Source organism: Schistocerca gregaria, chromosome 5, assembly GCF_023897955.1.
Source record: "Schistocerca gregaria isolate iqSchGreg1 chromosome 5, iqSchGreg1.2, whole genome shotgun sequence".
NCBI lineage: Eukaryota > Metazoa > Arthropoda > Insecta > Orthoptera > Acrididae > Schistocerca > Schistocerca gregaria.
The window spans coordinates 57,743,673-57,765,149 of record NC_064924.1 but is presented as its reverse complement, the minus strand read 5'-3'; the positions used below and the strand labels follow the sequence as shown (position 1 = coordinate 57,765,149).

Below are 21,477 nucleotides of genomic sequence, written 5' to 3'. Positions count from 1 at the left end.
CTTGTCTTCCTGCTCATCATAACTTTTTACAGGGGAATTAAAAACTTTTCACTACAAGGATATCTGAAAAGAAGATTTTGCATGGTTGATTTTCACTATGTTTCAGAAATGTGTGTTTAAACTCACTGTAAATTACAGCACCTAACAGAAGTATGTGCTACTTCTATAACACAGGGATACATCCATGCTGTTTTGTGAAAAGACAAAGCTATTCTAAAAAATATCTTCCTAAGAAATTGCATTGTAATACTGTTGCTGATTTTTACACCTATTCCTTCTGCAGATATTAGGTGTCAAGTCACAGCTCAACCCATTACGATTTATCTGCAATGTTATTGTATGAAGAATTATTCTGGTCCAGTCGAAGAAAAGGCTTCAATGTGCCACATTAATAATAGTTAGCTGCAACATTCCAATGACCCTCAAAGTAGAATAATAAATCTGGCAGAAAAAAAGTTTAGATTTACGTATTTATTTTTTTAAAACAAGTTAAATATTTATCTTTTCCACAACTCCCCATTTTCTGTAAATGAAGTCCTTGTAAAATTCAGGATTAAACAATGGAAAATCCATGATGGAATAGGGACAATATTATGAAAAGGATAGATTGCTACCCTCCATACAGCAAAGATGCTGAGTCACAGATAGGCACAACAAAAAGCGTGTTATTAGACAAGTAAGCTTTCAGCCAAAAGGCCTCCTTCTGAATTAGACAAGGAAAGAAACACACACACCCAGCCAGGCACTGGCCTTGGCAGCCAGAAACAGTGACTATGTGCACGCATTTTTTATTTGCAATCATTTTTTAGTATGTTGTATCTGCATATGATAAATGAGAAGTGGTAAACACAGTTTGATAACAATAGTCATTGTGACTACATTATCAACTCAGAGTAGTTTACCTGTATAAAGTGACATAATACACACTATAACTAAAAATATTTGGAAAATGAGGTTTACTTATTAGGACGATCCAGAAATTCTAAGACAGTAGAGGCAGTGGTCAAACAAGAACTGTTTCAACTGCGCATTATTGTATTTAATGTCAGTATACAGTCTTAAGTAAGAAGCCATGTGGTTATATAACATAATTCCACTGTAGTACACTCCTGTTTTGCATATGTTCTCTCTCTCTCTCTCTCTCTCTCTCTCTCTCTCTCTCTCTCTCTCTCTCTCTCTCTCTCTCTCTCTCTCTGTGTGTGTGTGTGTGTGTGTGTGTGTGTGTGTGTGTGTGTGTGTGTGTGTGTGTGTGTGTGTGTGTGTGTGTGTTTTTTAAACTTCTGTCTAGTTTCATGTGTGTCTCACATTTTCACACGAACATGAAGCATAACTGAGATGTTTCACTACAGCTTGTGTTTCTATCTCCCTTATCTCAACATTTATAGGACTGTTTCCTCCTTGCAGTACTTTTCTTTTTGTTTCCTCCTTGATCACTATAAACTATTTATCGGAAAAGGGTGATGTTTCTGGCAGAATAGTGAAGAGGAAGTGCGAAGATGGGACACTAAACTTGTAGCACCTGTAGCCTACTGGATAGTATTAGTATGTGGCAGTTAGTCTATCTCACATGAAAAAATGGACCATTAATCCAAAACCTAAGTGAGAGAATTTTTTTTATTAGTTATTGGATATTATCAGCTGTGTTCCATTGAATATGGTTAGCTCATTATATTCAAACTGTGAGTAAGTTAAGTACTCTGCATTAAACCGAAATTAGAGCTATTGGTTTATAATTCTGCACATCAGTTCTTTTACGCTTCTTATATGCAGTAATTCTTCACTATGTATGAAAGATAGAAAAAGTGGCCTCCCTCTGACCAAGTTATTAGTGGAACCTACCATTTCACTTGCAATCCATACCACATGTGTTCACAGGTACCGTACAACAATTGTTGTAGAAAGTGGAACACATGCTCTCCAAGAAAAAATCCTGAATCTAAGTAGGATTCTAGTTCTGAATGTATGGATATATTTCACTGTGTTCTCTGAAAACATAGGTGTAATCCAAATAATTATTAACTCTTTCTACAATATATTTTTATCATACACAACAATTTTGAATCCACTGTAGCTTATGGCATGGTTTTTTATGACTGGATATTGCACATTTATTAGAATAAGTTCAAGTTACTGGCTAGCAGTTATTTTTTTTCTGACAATTTCCTTTTCAAGCTTCATTACCATTTTTAAACTGTCTGATAAATAAAAACAGAATATATATTCTGTGAAACTGCTGACAGTGAACCTAATTGGCTTAAAGGGTCACCTGTGGGAGTCAGGAGATACAATCTTTAATATGAGGAGTAATTATGAAGTTCTGATTATTAATTAAAAATAAATCAAATTATGAAAATGAAAGTTGATGATGGTGTTAGTCCTTCTCTATATATTTGCACTACATCTACATCCATACTCCGCAAGCCACCTGACGGTGTGTGGCGGAGGGTACCCTGAGTACCTCTATCGATTCTCCCTTCTATTCCAGTCTCGTATTGTACATGGAAAGGAGGATTGTTGGTATGCTTCTGTGTGGGCTCTAATCTCTCTGATTTTATCCTCATGGTCTCTTCGCGAGATATACGTAGGAGGGAGCAATATACTGCTTGACTCTTCAGTGAAGGTATGTTCTCGAAACTTTAACAAAAGCCCGTACCGAGCTACTGAGCGTCTCTCCTGCAGAGTCTTCCACTGGAGTTTATCTATCATCTCCGTAACGCTTTCGCGATTACTAAATGATCCTGTAACGAAGCGCGCTGCTCCCCGTTGGAACTTCTCTATCTCTTCTATCAACCCTATCTGGTGCGGATCCCACACTGCTGAGCAGTATTCAAGCAGTGGGCGAACAAGCGTACTTCAGTGAAACACGTTTTTCCCCATAACGGATAACTCAGTTGAGATTTTGGTTGGAGGAGTCTGCATTTTGGTTGTTCAAGAACATTTCACATCAAAAATGTTGCTGTCCTGGTTCAGAGGGCATTATGAATGGGGATGAGCAGTCACACCTGATGACCACTGCCCATTCAAAAAATGTCGTGCAATATGTTAAGAATTGATGGGTGACTGATTTTCACTTTTTCCACTATCATCTTGAGGGCTATACACTGATCATCCAACACTGGGGCGAGTATATTCTTCTCTTGCAATTCACTGTTCTTCACAGAGATGGCCTTCCAATTTGTTCATTATTCAGACTAATGTGACTACACTGAGAGCACCTGCACCACTCAGCCATTGTCATACAGTGGTACATTGTTCCACACACTTGCACCAACTCATTTGTTGGGGATTGTTGGAGCATTGTTCCCCCTTCAAATGCAGCTAACAAAGTACCACATGCTGTTCTCTATTTCAGGGACTGTATCTCCCCGCCCCCCCTCCCCCCCCCCCCCCCCCCCTCTGATCTACTGGCACGCTACAGTATTGTCATTGAGATTTTAATGTGTACCATGATTACAGACACCCACCTGTAAACTATCAAAAAATTACCTACAGAATTCTACTTCTTTTAAGATTACAATTGAAATTTTATGACTGCCTTTGTATATTCTTTTTATAGTGTATATTGTATAAAATTGTGTATATACCATAAAATGTTCTTTCAGATAATGAAAATATACAAAATAGGTGAAATGACATTTTTGTGTCTGAAATAAGTGCTTCCTAAGAAAAAAATAGCAGATCCTCTATTTTCCTTCCCCTGCTTGCCAATATATAACTGTAATTATTTATCTTTGACTGTTAATTATTTGAATTATGCCATGATAATTGTGCTGAATTTGTAGTAGTGTTCAATGTTACAAATGAGTAAAAAATGTGCCTTGTGGTTATTCAAGGAATGTGCATCAGACAAGGTTGCCTATTTATTATCTAGAATTCTGTGTGTTTTACTGACACAGAAATAAATATGAAGGTAGAAATGAAATGATCGCTGATATTGTTCCTTAAGAACGGTACTCAAGTCTCTTCTTTTTATTTCAGAATGGTAAAAGAGTTTGCGTCACTAAATAACACTACACAAATAAAACGACTGTTGAAGGTATTGGGCCAGGATTTTGCAAATTCTCAAAATGCACACACAAGAAAAGGTGGTTTAATAGGTCTGGCTGCAATTGCTGTAGCTCTAGGAAAGGTAAGAAATGTTTTTACTAAAAGAATTTATAAAAAATAAAAGGACAATATCTCTAAAGTTTTAGTACATTTTACATGACATCTCCCTTAACTTGCAATATTGTTTGTCTCCATTTGATCCTGTGACTCGCATACGTAGAGGCACTAGCTGTGGACATAGAGGTCCCATGTTCACGTTGATAAGCATAAATTTTGATTAGTTAGAAAGATCTGGAATTGAGTTTATTCAGCTTTGTGAGTATGCAACACAACCAACTTGCATACCATCTAAGTGGAGTCAAGCCGAAAGGCTTGCACCAGGTTAAGAAAAGTCCCAGTGACAGTGTCAGTTAATCTAATTCTAAGAAACCATGCAAAAAACAGTGTCATCATTGTTGATAGACCAGATTGGGAGCCATAGAACAAGATGTATTAATTGTAAGTATCGCAAATGATCATCATACATGCTATAAAAGGAGCCTTTATAATGGTACTGAAACAAGAAATGTTACCACTGGTATTCGCTGCTAGAGAATACGTAACCAGGGTATCAATTCAGTGAATGTGATCTATCAGTCATATGTTTGTAATTACCTTCACTTTTAAATCTTCTCTTTATGCACTTGCATTGCTCCTTGAAGTTGTGGTATGCAGTGGCACTCGTAGCTATATCAGAATTCTTCACCATCTGCAGGAAAGTGCTTTGATAATGAAAAATTATGTTTGCTACCCATTAGCTACAAATTCACATAAACACTTCTGTTCAGAATCCTTCTGTATTCAACAGTCCCCATAACATTTACTACATATCAATTAAACAATGACGTTTAAACACTTAATAACCAAACACGTCCATAGACAGATTGTGTTGACCTGATCTGATCTTTGGTATCCATAGCACCCCCAAGTCGTGACATCAAAGTGTAAATGGCTCCTTCCCCCCAGTAAAACACATGCCCTCAGTCATGCCTTGGGGCAGTACTGTGCTTACATTTTTTTTGTTTTATATATACGCATAAATAAAAAGATGTGTGCACAGTATTTAGGCTTTATGTGGAACTACTACCATAAATTAAGGTTTCTACATGACCGTCTTTCATCGGCACAGTAGAAAGGAAGTGGGACATGTCACTAGCAACATATACCATCACAGCATGTACTTGTTTGAAAGAAACAGTGGCCTCCAGTCCAGTAAACATAACACACAGGAATGATTTTAATATTTAGAGTTAGCTTTCAAAAAGTTTGCTGTATTGTGAAAGATATATTTTCAACAGATTTCTGCATATATTTGAGGTGACAAATCACAAGCAATGTACAATGCCAGAAAAAAAAAGTGTAACACCACAGTATATGTTCATACTGGTGAGTCATCATGTTAGTGTGTACTGATGGGTTGCCTTGTTAGCAATTCAATTGCCATGGTCATTGGCAATCGGATGTCATTCAGGAGGCTTGTCTGTGCATCTTGTTTTGACTCTACAGACAGCAGTTGTTCTGAGTTTAGAGGTGAAGAGCATTTGCGAAATTTATTCTAGGGCACAACCATGCCTCACTGATGACTACATACAGCCCTTTGAATGGAATCACATTGTGGGCTTGCTGGAAGCTGGATGGACATATCGATAGATTGCTGCACATATTGGGCATAATTTGTTGGTAGTGTGTCGCTGCTTTCAACAATGATCTGTGGAACATTCACACAACTGTAGGCCAGATTCTTGATGTCCATAGTGTAGATACACTCAAGATTGAAGCATTATGTGATCAGCAGTGGCCAAGAAAACACCATCCAGTGAAATCTGGCACATGTAGCACATGCTGTGTCATCAGGGACCATTGAGAACCATTTGCTAGCCGCAGGATTAAGATCACGTGGACCTTTGGCCAGGCTACCTCTGATGGCAGAACACCACCAAGTGTGTCTACTCTGATGTCATGAAACAGTTGGCTGTAGAGGTATGGCACTCTGTTGTCTTTAGTGATAAGAGCAGTTTCTGTTTGTATGCAGGTGGTAGACGCACACCTGCAGAGCTGGTGAGCTGCATACTGTAGAGTTCATTCACCCATGACACACAGGTCCAGTCCCAGGCTTCATGATGTGGTAGCCCATCAGTTACAACTCGCTGTCACATTTGTTGTTCCTGTAGGGTAAAGTAACCATTGCCTGCTACGTTGCAGGAGATGATGTGCTTTTTCAGGAGGACAGTGTACGTCCACATACAGCTGCTGTGATGTAACGTGCTCTTCGTGGTGTACGAAGACTGCCCTGGCTAGTGAGGCCACCAGATCTCTTGCCAGCTTAACATGTGTGGCATATTATGTAGCAGGAACTTACTCTTTCTCCAGGGCCCGCAAGAACCATTGCCATATTGCAACAAAAGACACAAGAATCTACAACAGGATGCCATTCAACATCTCTGTGATCATTTGTATGCGAGAATACATGCCTGCACTGCTGCCTGAGAGGTGTTGCCTGTGTATCAATGCAACTGTTCGGCACTCTTGGTGCATTAGTGTTAAAGTAGTTCCTTCATCATGTGAAAGAGTTCAGTAAGAAAAAGGTAAGATATGCATATGCTAAAGGGGATAAAATATAACCTAAAATGTTGGGTTAAGAGAGGCAGAAACTGTGGGTAAAAGAGTTTGGATGTTGGGTTATTACTGCTGCAAGTTTAATGTAAACTGTCTGTTTTTGTTGTGGCTGTATTACTGTGTGATTGGCTATTTCATTGTTTTAGTAAGTGGTCAGAAAGTCACATACATCTGTAGCATTCTTTTCTCAAATTTCTGTTACAGCGAGAGTTTAAGTAGAAGTTTTTAAATATATCATTTTTGATTATACTAAACCAGTAAACAAAATTTATCATTAAGATTTAACAAATGGCATCTGCCAGAAAAGCAGTTCACAAATCTGATTAATGAACTGTGATTCTGTGGGCATTAATTACCTTAATCTATGGGTGGACACACAATGAAAAGCCATCATCATCATCAATCTCTCCTACTCAAGTAGCTTAATTCTTCTTCATTCTTAACATCACTTGTCTCTACTGTGACCTTCCCCTTCCATGATGGGGAAGGAGGGGGGGGGGGGGGCAATGCCATGGATTTAGCCCAACATATGACAGTAGCAGGAGATGCAAGTGTGGAGATTTGGATTTTTCTGCAGATCTGGCATTCTGCACCCATCTAAATGCTGCTAGTTACATACATACTGTTTTGGATTCCAACAAACTGTTTATTAAGAATGAGGCTGTTTGTGTCTAGCACACACCAGAAATGGAAATCTTGCTGTAATAGTCATTCACAGCATTGTTGACTGATCATCATTCACTTGTATCAATTTTAATTACACATTAAGTTCCTTATTCCAGATGGTTTACATAACTCAAGACTTGAGGAAGAAAATATGTTATTTTGTCAAAAACTGACATTTTTAGCCCGTAGCTGTGTACAAAATGTGGGTTAGCTCTTAGAATATTACAGCAACCAGGCACTTCTTACAATGCTATTTATTTATTTATTTATTTAAACAGAGCCATTACCAGTTTCATACCAACAGGTTCATCTTCAGACAGCTAGTTCACATTTTACATTAGATTTCATCTTTTGTTTCCCCAACTGACTAAATTTCTTTGGGGTGATGGTGCCCTATAACCAAAACAAGATGAGAGACAATGTCTTTTCAACTGTAATTGTGACTCTCAACGATTTTAAGTAATGTAAACAACTTATTATTAAATGGAAGATGTTCCAGTTACTTATTATGAAGGGATCACGCCATTATGTTCCAGTGCAGGCTGTTTATCATCTATCAGCACCGAAAACAGTATAATGCACTTTTTTGTCTATAAATATGCACGTAATGTAGAGCATCACTCACAGACTAAGAAGTTTCAGTACACGGATGTATGTATACAAAGATGGTGATATTACAACCATAACAATTGCAAAGACTTCCCCTCTCAGAGGTATTTCATTATGTACATGTATGTGACAGTAGAAATTTACAAACTGCTAAAGTTACATTACTTACTATTTACATTGAAAGAGAACTGATTAAAATTAAGATGGACAAATAATGTTGTCAGTTATAAAATGTTACTGCTGTGATATTACGTAATTATTGTGCTATACTGTGTAACAATGGTAAATGTTAAGTGCCAGATGTACTTAAATAAATATTACAATCATAGACATATTACGGCATTTATTGAAAGCACAGTAAATGAGTTGGGATGGGTGTGCATATGTAAATATTACATTTCATAGTTTTTTTTTTTTTTTTTTTACTTAAAATTGGAAAGCAGGTGGAGGAAATTATGAAGAAAGACTGCACTGGCTAGCTGGGTTTGTTCATTGAGAAGATTTTGTGGTGATTTGCTTTTATGTACATATATTTCAATCTCCTCAAGCAAATTCATAAGGTTACCTTTCTCAACATGGTGCAATACTTGTACATGGTCTTCAGTGCTCCTTATTCCATGACTCTTTGTAGTTGTGTGCATGGCAAATGTAGATTTTGAAATGTTGTTAAAACATATGGCATCTATATGCTCTTTGAACCATGTCTCAATGCTTCTTCCAGTTTGTCCTGTATAGTAAGAGGGGCAACTTTGACAGCTGATTTTATATATGCCAGACTTTTTGTAAGGGGGGGGGGGAGGGGGGGGGGGGGAGGTTTGTCATTCTCTAAGTTGTGAACTGCTAACTGCTGGAGTTTGTATGGGAGCTTATTTTAATGTTTGTATTTTTAAATAGTTGCTTATTTTATAGGATATGCTCACAAAGAAAGGTAGTGCAAGATATTTTCTACTGTGTCTTGTTTAAGTTTCATGGTTGTCTGATGGTTTTTGGATTCTTTGTGATAGTTTGCCTATCATGAGAGGGCTATATCCATTGTTTGAGGCTATGGTTTTAATGATACTGATTTATTTTTCTTCTTTAACTGGTTCAAGTAGAATTTTGTGTACGCTGTTCAGTGTGGATATAAAATATGCTATGTCATGCTGGTTTGGATGACAAGATGAACTGTTGATACATATGTTAGTGGATGTTGGTTTTCTGTAACTCTCAAAATAATGATTATGGTTTTTGTTGGTGGTTTTTATGTCTAGGAAATTGATGCTGTTGTTGGTCTCATGTTGAAGGGTGAATTTAATGTTTTTGTGTATCCTACTAAGATTTGTTGCTGATTTGTCTATTTCCTCAATGATGCCACCAAAAAGTATAATTGTATCATCAAAATATCTTATGTAGGAGATTTAAAAATATAAACATTAAAATAAGCTTCCTCACACAACAAACTCCAGCAGATAGCAGTTCACAACTTAAAGAATATCATCCCCCCCCCCCCTTTTGAAAAATCTGGCTTATATAAACTCAGCTGTCAAAGTTGCTCTTCTTACTGTATAGGACAAACTGGAAGAAGAATTGACACACTGTTAAATAAGCTTTTAGATGCCATACATTTGAACATTATTTCAAAATCTTCATTTGCCATGCACACAACTACTAGAGTCATGGAATAAAGAGCATTGAAGACCATGTACAAGTATTGCACCATGATGAGTAAAGGTAGCCTTATGAATTTGCTTGAGGAGATTGAAATACATGTATGTAAAAGCAAATTACCACAAAATCTCCTCAATGAACAAACTACCTGCCTTCCAGTTTAAAGTCAAAAAACTATTAAATGTAATATTTATATATGCACATCCATCCCCACCCATTTACTGTGCTTTCAATAAATGCCATAATATGTCCATGGTTGTAATATTTATTTACATAAATCTGGCGATTATCATTTACTATTGTTTCAATGTATAGCATAATATTTATGTAATATCACTGCAGTAACACTTTAGAACTGACTGCTTTATATGTTCATCTTCGTTTTAATCAGTTCTCTTTCAATGTGAATAGTAAGTTTCTACTGTAACATACATGTACATAACTCAGAGAGCTTTAGACACGGCTTCCCAGGTAGATGCCGTGTTCCTTGACTTCCGCAAGGCGTTTGATACAGTTCCCCCCAGTCGTCTAAAGAACAAAGTAAGAGCATATGGGCTGTCGGACCATTTGTGTGATTGGATTGATGAGTTCCTAGATAACGGAACACAGCATGTCATTCTCAGTGTAGAGAAGTCTTACTTCGGAAGAGTGATTTGAGGTGTGCTGCAGGGGAGTGTTGTAGGACCGCTGCTATTCACAATATATATAAATGACCTTGTGGATAATGTCGGAAGTTCTCTGAGGCTTTTTGTGGATGATGCTGTGGTGTATTGAGAGGTTGTAACAATGGAAAATTGTACTGAAATGCAGGAGGATCTGCAATGAATTGACGCATGGTGCAGAGAATTGCAATTGAATCTCAATGTAGACAAATGTAATGTGCTGTGAATACAAGCAAAGATCCTTTTATCATTTAGCTACAATATAGCAGGTCAACAACTATAAGCAGTTATTTCCATAAATTATCTAGGAGTAGGCATTAGGAATGATTTAAAATGGAATGACCATATAAACTTAATCGTCGGTAAAGCAGATGCCAGACTGAGATTCATTGGAAGAATCCTAAGGGAATGCAGTCTGAAAATAAAGGAAGTAGGTTACAGTACACTTTTTCACCCACTGCTTGAATACTGCTCACCGGTGTGAGATCCGTACCAAATAGGGTTGATAGAAGAGATAGAGAAGATCCAACGGAGAGCAACGCGGTTCGTTACAGGATCATTTAGTAATTGGGAAAGCGTTACGGAGATGGTAGATAAACTCCAGTGGAAGACTCTGCGAGAGAGACGCTCAGTAGCTCGGTACGAGCTTTTGTTGAAGTTTCGAGAAAATACCTTCACCGAGGAGTCGAGCAGTATATTGCTCCCTCCTACATATATCTTGCAAAGAGACCATGAGGATAAAATCAGAGAGATTAGAGCCCACACAGAGGAATACTGACATCTTTCTTTCCATGAACATTACGGGACTGGAATAGAAGGGGGAACCGATAGAGGCACTCAAGGTACCCTCAGCAACACACAGTCAGTTGGCTTGTGGAGTATGGATGTAGGTGTAGATATAGATAGTGAAATATCTCTGAGAGTGGAAGTCTTTGGCTTTGTTATGGTTGTAATATTGCCATCTTTGTATACATATCTCCGTGTGATGAAACTTCTTAGTGTATGTGTGGTGCTTTACATTAGGTGCATATTTATAGACAAAAATGTGCATTATACTGTTTTCGGTGGTACAAGATAAGCAGCTTGCACTGGAACATAATGGCGTGAATTCTTCATCGTAAGTAACCGAAACATCTTCCCTTTAATAATAATAGTTTGTTTACATCACTTGAAATCATTGTGAAGCACAATTACCGTTAAAAATATTTACTATCAAAAACAGTCTTGATCACAATTCATTTATTATGGTGACCGGTTTCCACCACTACTGTGGTCATCTTCAGACCAATGAGTAAGAACCTCTTTCTGCTGGAGAATCACTGTAGTGAGAATGAGTAGTGATTCTCCAGCAGCAGGTGGTTCTTACTCATTGGTCTGAAGATGACCACAGTAGTGGCCGAAACTGCTCACCGTAATAAATAAGTTGTGATTAAGACTGTTTTTGATAGAAATATTTACTAACACATTGATTACTGTCACTCCCATAATGTATTCAAAAGTAATACCATTAAAAAGATGTTGTCTCACATCTTGTTTTGGTTGTAGGGCACCACTACCCCAAGGAAGTTTCGTCAGTTGGGGAAACAAAAGATGAAATCTAATGTAAAACATGAACTAGCCATCTGAAGACGAACCTGTCAGTTCAAAACCGGTAACGCTGCAGTTTAAATAAATAGCTTTCTAAAAAGTGGCTGGTACTGTAATCTTCTATGTAAGAGTCAACCTATAAGAAACTGTGGTAGGAATAATTTCTCTCTCTTACGTGCAGTTGTAAATATTTTTATTGGTGTAGGTACTACATGTGCCAACCATGGATGGTCCGTACAGTTATGTTAGTCATTCATGTCTTTTTAAAAAATGATGGTCCAATACAATTGTTCTATGGTATGGAGGACTTCTGTATATCTGTATATTGAGCAAGCAGTAAAGGAAACGAAAGAAAAGTTTGGAGTAGGCATTAAAATCCATGGAGAAGAAATAAAAACTTTGAGGTTCACCAATGACATTGTAAGTCTGTCAGAGACAGCAAAGGACTTGGAAGAGCAGTTGAATGGAATGGACAGTGTCTTGAGAGGAGTATATAAGATGAACATCAACAAAAGCAAAACGAGGATAATGGAATGTAGTCGAATTAAGTCGGGTGATGCTGAGGGAATTAGATCAGGAAGTGAGACACTTAAAGTAGTAAAGGAGTTTTGCTATTTGGGGAGCAAAATAACTGATGATGGTCGAAGTAGAGAGGATATAAAATGTAGACTGGCAATGGCAAGGAAAGCGTTTCTGAAGAAGAGAAATTTAACATTGAGTATAGATTTAAGTGTCAGGAAGTCGTTTCTGAAAGTATTTGTATGGAGTGTGGCCATGTATGGAAATGAAATATGGACAATAAATAGTTTGTACAAGAAGAGAATAGAAGCTTTTGAAATGTAGTGCTACAAGAGAATGCTGAAGATTAGATATGTAGATCACATAAATAATGAGGATGTATTGAATAGAATTGGGGAGAAGAGGAGTTTGTGGCACAACTTGACTAGAAGAAGGGATCTGTTGGTAGGGCATATTCTGAATCATCAAGGGATCACCAATTTAGTATTGGAGTGCATCGTGGAGGGTAAAAATCGTAGAGGGAAACCAAGAGATGAATACACAAAGCTTCTATTATCTAATTCCTCAAACAGAGCATTTTAGCTTTATACCAACAGCTGTTGGCTGCTTTTATACTGTCTGGTATACAGGTATTTGAGTTAGACAGAATTAAATATCCAAGTTCATGTATTCAGATACATTTTAGAAGTGGCTAATGAAGTATTCTGTTTGGAGATTTTCAATTTCCTGCCTGCTATCTGCTGGCAGCCTTTTCTAGGCTTTTGTCTCAGAATATAAAGCTCCATTCTGAACCACAGAGAGGGATACATAGTCTACATGGGAGATATTTCTAATATTAGTATTGTGGACTGCTGCTTTCATTCAAAATTCCTCTAATATTAACCACGAATACCACTAGCATTGGCTGGTAAGAGTAAGAATCCCTAGGACGCTGGACAGGCTTCTGCAAGATGCTCAGTTACAAATTTACACAATATTCTTATTGCACACTTCCATAGAATGAACACTTCTTTCACCTTAGCTGCACTGCCCCAGAAGTCTTCGGCATAGGACAGAATTGAGTGAAAGTATGGTCACAATTTTGGTTGCCAGTCAACATAGTGCTTGAGATTTCTGCTGTGCAAGGCAGGCAGAATTGAGCCTTTTACTTAACTTATCCAGTTACTTACATTGGTCCTACTTCTGTTAGGTGAATGTTAATATCATCTTATAGATCATCTGTACTAACTCTGGAGACCAAAATTATCTGTTGTATAGGATGAGTCAGCTCAAATAATCCTAGAGCCACTTAAGATATTGTAGTTCCATTTTCGCTCAGATGAATTGTGAAAGAGTCCTCACTAAATGACATGCAATCTCTTGTCATAGCTGTGTTAATAACAGAGATGCCAGTAAAAACTTAGCTAATTTGAATGGGGCAGTAGTAATTTATGTTGCCAAGCTCATAGTTCTAAAAAAGAGAAATTCTGTGGCATTTCACGTTTCAAAATCTAATTACTGGTCTGAGTAATCATAGTATTTAGAACTCAGGAACTATCTGTTTTGAACATGAAGCTGATTGCAGGCTTACGCGGAAGTCTAAGATTTCAGACCCAAATAAAGAAATACCTCGCACAATATAAAGAGAAAACAGAGTATTGCACCACTATGATACTGGTATGAAAGGTGAACAAAGAAAATCTAACTTTCATTCTGTCTGCATCATTTTTGTGTGTGGAGTGCTGAGGTAATTTGAAATAACAGGTAAATGTCTTTCAAACACAATATAAAAAGTGTATGTTGCTATTTTATGGAGAATGTAGAATGGCAGTGGAATACTACACAGAGAGTGAGAAGCAAGCCTGCCATGGGCAGAATGACCAAAATAGATGTTCTGACTGCTGTTACTCATAAGCCATATGTTAGCTTCGGAGAAGCTGCAAGTATCTCTGGAATATGTCAGCTTAGCGTTGTACACATTTTGCATGCAGACAGCTTCAAACTGTATCATATGTCACTTCACCTGCAAATAAACCAATGCATTTGCAGCAGATATGTGGATTCTGTTACTCTGTTTCTAATGTGACATTAGGACAGTAGGTTCTTTCTTCAAATAATTCTCTTTACCAGTGGAGCTATGTTTACAAATCAGTGTATAAGAAATGTGCGTTATTAGGCTATTGAGAATCCTCAGTGCTGAAACAGGTTGAATATCAGAGGTAGTGAGGTGTGTATGTTTGGTCCAGAATTAGTGGAGACAGCATAATTGGTCCTTACTTAATAGGAAAAATCTTAAAAGCTTAAATATGCATATAATTTCTTGTCAAAGTGCTGTGGGCTATCCTAGAGGTAACATCACTTGAAATATGTAGATGTATGTGGCACCAACACAACAGGTGCCCGGCTCACTACTCACCTATGGTTAGGTGAATATTCATACAGGTCTAGTGATCTCTGGATAATACATGAAGGCGTCAAGTGGTCAGCATATGGGCTTAATTTAACACCACTGTAAATTTTTCTCTGAGGTAAACTCAAAAATAAAAGCTATGTACAAGTTCCAACAACCCAAGAGGATTTAAAACAGCATTTTTGCAGTGTGTCTAATTATATTAATTAGACCTGTTCAGTCTATACAGAAGTCCTTGCGCCAGCAACTGCAAACATGTATGGCAATAGACAGTGGTCATTTCAAACACTTGATGATATGGAGTTCTAAGAAAGTTTTTATAACCACATCCTTTTGTGATTTCCATTTTGTTGTCATTGCTGATGTAATTTTGCATTGTAAGTGTCGTGCGCTAATTTAATGATTCATTCATATTCCTGCCTGCTGTGGGCACCATCTCTGGGGCTGACTTCTGCCACAGCAGAACACACAAGCAAGAGCAATATAGTTGCTCTGCAGCTGCATGGCAGGACATGGAGCAGCATGGTATTACAATGAGGAATCCGGTATATGGGAGTGAACCAGCAACACCAACTTGGAACTGGCATCAAGGGTTCATGGACAACAGAAGAGATGATTTTGTGTACAGCACCAGGCCCATGCATGGCGCATCGACTGAGCTTGTTTATGTTCTAGCGTGACTGGCCCAGTTAGTCGACCAGTGATAGCACCGCCATGTAGATAAATGACGGGGAATCTGCTGTCATCAGGTGGAGACTCTGTAAGACAAAAGAGTATCAAGACAGCAGTATTTGAAGACAGGTAGCAACTTTCTAAGAGAGCAACCAGCTGTATGAGGTGGAGGAGGAAGTCGTGGGGCAAAGCAGTGTGGCAGCCTGATAGATTTGCAGTGTGGACGTGTGGTGGCTTGCTGTGTACATTGGCCACTGACTATGGTGGAGCAGCAGACGGTGCTTGCTTTGTGGATCCAGGGAATAAGGCAAAGCCAGATTCAAGTTGCAGTAGTTACAGTGTTGTTTGACTAAGACAGTTAAAGGAGATTGTGCCAGTTGTGATCAGTGTAATCTTTGTAGTGAAGACAACTGTGTCTGGCTTGGCCAATTTAAGTCATGAAAGGAATCACATTGTAATTATAGTGAGACCATAGTAGTATGTAGTGTGCAAGTTGAGAACCCGTACTTTGTAATTGTATTGTCTGTACTGACTGTCACCATCCTGCTGTTTTCATTTATTTTGTGCAGCCAAGTTTAACCTGTTTTGGTGTGTTTTGTTAGTTACATTCTGTTCTCTTGTTAACTGCGCATTTAGTATTAGTTAGTGTCAGTTTTTGGTTGGGTATATTTAAGATTTTTGTCCTGGGAAAAGGTTGATTATTGTGTGCTTTCTTTATCTATTTTACTGTTGTTGTATTATTTATGGTATATTATTTTGTGCCTCATTTATTGTATGACATCTCTTAGAAAAGCGTATGACCTTTAGCCAGGGAGAAAACTGGCTTACCTAGAGCAGTGGACACCTAATCACCCTCAAAGTAATTCACTTGAGATTCTACACATTTCTCCCAGTGGTGCCGCCATTGTTGGAAGCATACTGAAAAAGCCCCTTTCGGAATGGAGTTAAGCTTGGCTGGCCTTGCTGCCACTATGTCCTCTCTTGTCTGAAATGATGATCCTTTCAGTGAGCTCTTGAGTTTGGGGAACAGTCAGAAGTTGCAAGGGCCCATATCAGAAGAGTAAGGAGCCTGTTGAAGCACAGGAATCTGGTTTTTGCCAAAAATGTCTGAATCAGGTGCAAGGAATGTGCTGGAGAACTGTTGTGATTCAGGTGCCAGTATCCTGTTGACTGCAAATCTGGTCTCTTGTCCCACACACCATCACATAGGCAATGGAGGACATTCCTGTAATACTCTTTAGTGATAGATTGACCCTGTGGCGCATACTCATAGTGTACCACACAGTGGCACTCAAAGAAAGCAGTCAGCATCACTTTGATGTGGCTGCGCAGTTGATGGGCCTTCTTTGGTCTTGGTGACGAGGAATGCTTCCACTGTGATGACTGGGATTTGGTTTCTGTGTCATACCCATACACTCAGGAATCGCTACCAGTGATTACGGTGTTCACAAAGTCAGAATCACTGTGGCACCCAGCTTGTCCTGTGAGACTTCAACACAAAGTTGCTGTTGCTCTGCCATCAGCAGCTTACACTCTTCATGACCAAACTTTCAGTCACAATGGAAAGTGCTGATGCCTACCTCCTCTGCAATTTCCCTGGTGGTCACATGGCAGTCCCACATCACCACAGTATTCACTTTGGCAATGACCCGGTCATTTCAGCATGTTGATGGCCGACAGGAGCACAGCTCACTCTCCAGCAATGTGCAGCTGTCTTTAAATTGGTTGTACCACTCCTTAATCTATGTGATGCCCATATCATTGTCACCAAAAGACTTCTGATTCTTCTGAATGGTTTACACCTGCCTGTCACTCAGTTTCAGGGAAAATTTGATGCAATAGCGGTGCTCCAGTCATTTCGACATTTCTCTTGGAATGAAAAACCAACACAAGTGCTACACACTATCTCACTCAACTGCTGTATGCCAGCAACTGACTGTCGACAGGCAGGAAAAAATTCACACATGCACGTGGAGGTTCAAGATCAGCATATGCAAGCATGCTAGATTCAAATGCATCACATTCTCATTCAATAAAAGAAAACTAAAGGTGGGAGGTAGGGGAGAGAGAGAGAGAGAGAGAGAGAGAGAGAGAGAGAGAGAGAGAGAGAGAGAGAGAGAGAGAGAGAGAGAGATGGGGGGGGGGGGGGGGGGTTGGACATTTTTCTAACAGACCTTGTAAGATTGAAGAAATATAAAGGGGTAGATAATTATATCATGAGAGATATCAGGTTTTTGCATTTCGATAATTTAGCACTGAATGCTTAGTTTGTGTCATCTTGTGTGTTTGCTCATAGTTGTTGAAATTGATTAATAAATTTCTTTAAATGCTGTTATGGATATACACTGACAAAATCTCCAGCCATTTTCCACTCCCACCATTTCCTGCTCCACAGTGTGTATTTTGATATTAAATTCTTAGCTCAAAGCTGTTATTAAACAGTCTCTACTCTTCAATTCTGTGTTTTACAAATCTTTTCATTTTCATCATGCTCCTTTCTTTCAAGGAAATTGGCAGAAATATGAGCAGACCTGTTATCATAGTTAACTGGTGAATCATCCTTAGATACCATATCCTTTGCCTTCTGGTTGATGTGCTGGTCTAGGCATATGTTGCTAAGTGTTTTAGAACAATTTCTAAATTTAATTTTTCTCATCTTTTCCACTGTTGTAAATACATTCTCTTGACACTGTTAGGCTGGAATGCCCCACCAGCCTGGCGCAACAGTTTTGTATAACATCCTCATAAGACACAGATCAGTTTCATGTATAAAACAGATAACTCTTATTATTTCTTTAAACTAGTCAGATTTGGTAAAGAGAGATGCTGTTGAATCTGTATGATTTAGAACTATGAAACTAGCAGCAGAAATTACTATAGTTTCGCCTGAAAAAATGAAGTTGATCCTGATCTCTGCAAGTAATATAGCTATATGAATGTTAGTGAGAAATTATCATCATTCTTTTGGGTGGAAACAAAATTATATCTTTAACTGATCTGGAAACAAGATGAACAGCTTATCGTAATCATCTTGTATAATATGCCTTTCTTCATTATATTTTCAACTTTCTGTGCCATTTCATTGCTCATTTTGTGGGCATATTTGCTTTGGACAATCTCTGTGTGAAGTATTTTCTTGCCTACGAATGATTAAATAAGTGAAATTTCACATTTCCAACTACCTGGCTCCAAGTGTAAGAATGAAACAGAATTTGGTTCCGGAAAAAAAAGTAAGTGAATCAATGGCACTTCTGTGTTTTGTACAACTATTTACATTTCTACTAATCTTAAGATGTGCAAACTTTAGCAGCTACATCTGTCTTAACTTACATTTTTTTTATTCTGCTTCTATGGTAGTGAATGTTGCCAATTCTATAATTGTCTCTTCTTTTTTATTTGCAGCAAGATTGTGGTCTGTACACGAAAGAACTGGTGTATCCGATATTGGCCTGCTTCACTGACTCAGATCTGAGAGTGCGTTACTATGCCTGTGAATCATTGTACAATGTTGTCAAAGTGGCTCGAGGTTCAGTTCTTATTCATTTCTCTGACATTTTTAGTGCTCTCAGTAAGCTAGCAGCTGATCCAGACCAAAATGTGAAGAATGGATCAGAACTGTTGGACAGACTTATGAAGGTAAGCAATATTCCAAATTAATTTATATGTGTGTTATTTGGGGACATCTGTAGTTCTTTATTCATTTCCTGCCAGGTGAGTCTGTAATAGTTAGGAGAATGTAAGCAGGAGGTATAGAATACCTCTTTTCCATGGTAATCTATTATTGTTGTTTCATTGTATTCATTAAGCAGTGAATATGATATGCACGTACAATGAACCATGGACCTTGAAAATGTAGGGTAGCTTGCATGCCTCAACGATACAGATTTCTGTACCATATATGCAACCACAATCTGTGAAGATGCCAGACTAACCTTTGATTCCTGACGAGTACAGCAGTCTTTTGAGTAGTTGCACGGACAACAGTCTGAATGATTGACTGTTCTGGCCTTGTACCATTATCCAGAAGGCCTTGCTCAGATGCTGTGAACAGTTGAAAGCAAGGGAAACTACAGCCATTATTTTTCCCTGTGGCATGTAGCTCTACTGTGTGTCTTATATGTCATGACACCATCTTCAGTATAATATTCCTGATGTAAAATAGTCTCATGTTTATGTCTCTTGGTAGGGGGTACTTAGGTGTATGTTATTAGCAGTGAAAACAAGACCGGTATTCTACATGTCTGAGTGGGAATATTAAGCCCCTTAAACAGGTAGGTAGAATAGATAATTTAAAAAAGAGAGATGGCTAAGTTAAAGTGCGATATAGTGAGAACTGATGAAGTGCAATGGCAGGAAAAACAGAAATTCTGGTTAAGTGAGTACAGAGTTATCAACAAAACCTCAAGTGGGAATAATCCAGGAGTGGGTCTAATAATGAGTAAGCTTCTGTGAACAGCATAATGAATAGATTATTGTAGCCAAGACAGACACAAAGCCAACATACACACACACACCATGATAGTACAATTTTATATGCACAATAGTTTGCAGAGGAAGAAGAGATTGAATGTATGTATGATGTAAGGATAAAAGTAGTTATTCATATAGTTAAGGGAAATGAGTGTACCATGAATATCAGGGACCCGGAAAAACATTAAGTCTCCGACATCACTGCAGCAGGAAAAAGATCCTGCAAGAACGGGACCAACGATGACTGAAAAGAATCGTTCAGCGTGATAGAAGTGCAATCCTTCTGCACATTGCTGCAGATTTCAATGCTGGGCCATCAGCATGTGTCAGGGTGTGAACAATTCAATGCAACATCATTGATATGGGCTTTTGGAGCCAAAGTCCCCTTGTGTACCCTTGTTGACTGCACAACACAAAGCCTTACATCTCATCTGAATCCATCAACACAGACATTGGACTGTTGATGATTGAAAACATGTTGCGTGGTCGGACGAGTCTCGTTTCAAATTGTATTGAGAGTATGGGTATGGAGACCTCATGAATCCATGGACCTTGCATGTCAGCAGGGGACTGTTAAAGCTGGTGGAGGCTCTGTAATGGTGCGGGGCATGTGCAGTTAGAGTGATGTGGGACCCCTGATATGTCTAGATACAACTCTAACAGGTGACACACAAGCATCCTGTCTGACCACCTGCATGTATTCTGACTGATGTGGGCAATTCGAGCAGGATGATGTGACACCCCACACGTCCAGGATTGCTGTAGAGTGGCTCCAGGAACACTCATTAGAGTTTAAACAGTTCTACTAGCCACCAAACTACCACTACTTCATAGTCAAGTCCATGCCACATCGTGTTGTGGCACTTCTGTGTGCTTGTGGGGAGCCCTACATGATATTAGGCAGGTGTACCAGTTTCTTTGGCTCTTCAGTGTATAATGCCAAGACAGAGATATTGCAAACATTTCCCGAGGCAGATGTAGACACTGACAATAATTTATTGGTTATAAACCGCACATTATGACTGACAAAATTACAGAACGATGGGAAGTTAGGGAGGTGGGGTCCTGGACAAATTGAAAGAACCAAATTTAGTTGAGAGTTTCAAAGGGAGAATTAGGTGGTGATTGACTGAAACAGGGGGAGGGAATACTGTAGAAGACAAATGGGTAGGTGTGAGAGAGGAAATAGTGAAGGCATCAGAGAATCAAATACGCAAAAAGTCAAAGCCACCGAACTTTTGCCTCATGGGGCGAAGTCACTAGGTACACAATTGGCAGGCTGGAAGGGACAGAAGGAATACTTCCATGAAGACTTCGTTCCTCCCTCCAGTCAGCCAACATCTGAGTTTTCCTCTGCAAATCTGAAAGGCTCCAAGAAGTCAAACAAAGGCAAACAGTCTTCTCCTTCACCGACTCAGAGGTCCTCTTTGATTGTGTCACCACTTGATACCCTCACTCAGCCGAGCCCTGTCTCTCCAATGTGCACCACCAAACATTTTTCTACCCTGGGCTCCAAGGCTGACAGAAGGAGAATGCCGATGCTTCTGTAGACCT

General features: G+C 38.7%; 1 protein-coding gene across 1 annotated transcript in view; it reads left to right on the top strand.

Moving 5' to 3' along the window:
- The window catches only part of LOC126272038 (protein VAC14 homolog), a 106,586-nt gene that overhangs the window by 1,172 nt on the left and 83,937 nt on the right, over nucleotides 1-21,477 (top strand). Inside the window, exons 2-3 of the mRNA XM_049974552.1 lie at nucleotides 3,979-4,129; nucleotides 18,856-19,089. Of these exons, the coding sequence (XP_049830509.1) occupies nucleotides 3,979-4,129; nucleotides 18,856-19,089 (385 nt within the window). The remainder of the gene's footprint in view (nucleotides 1-3,978; nucleotides 4,130-18,855; nucleotides 19,090-21,477) is intronic.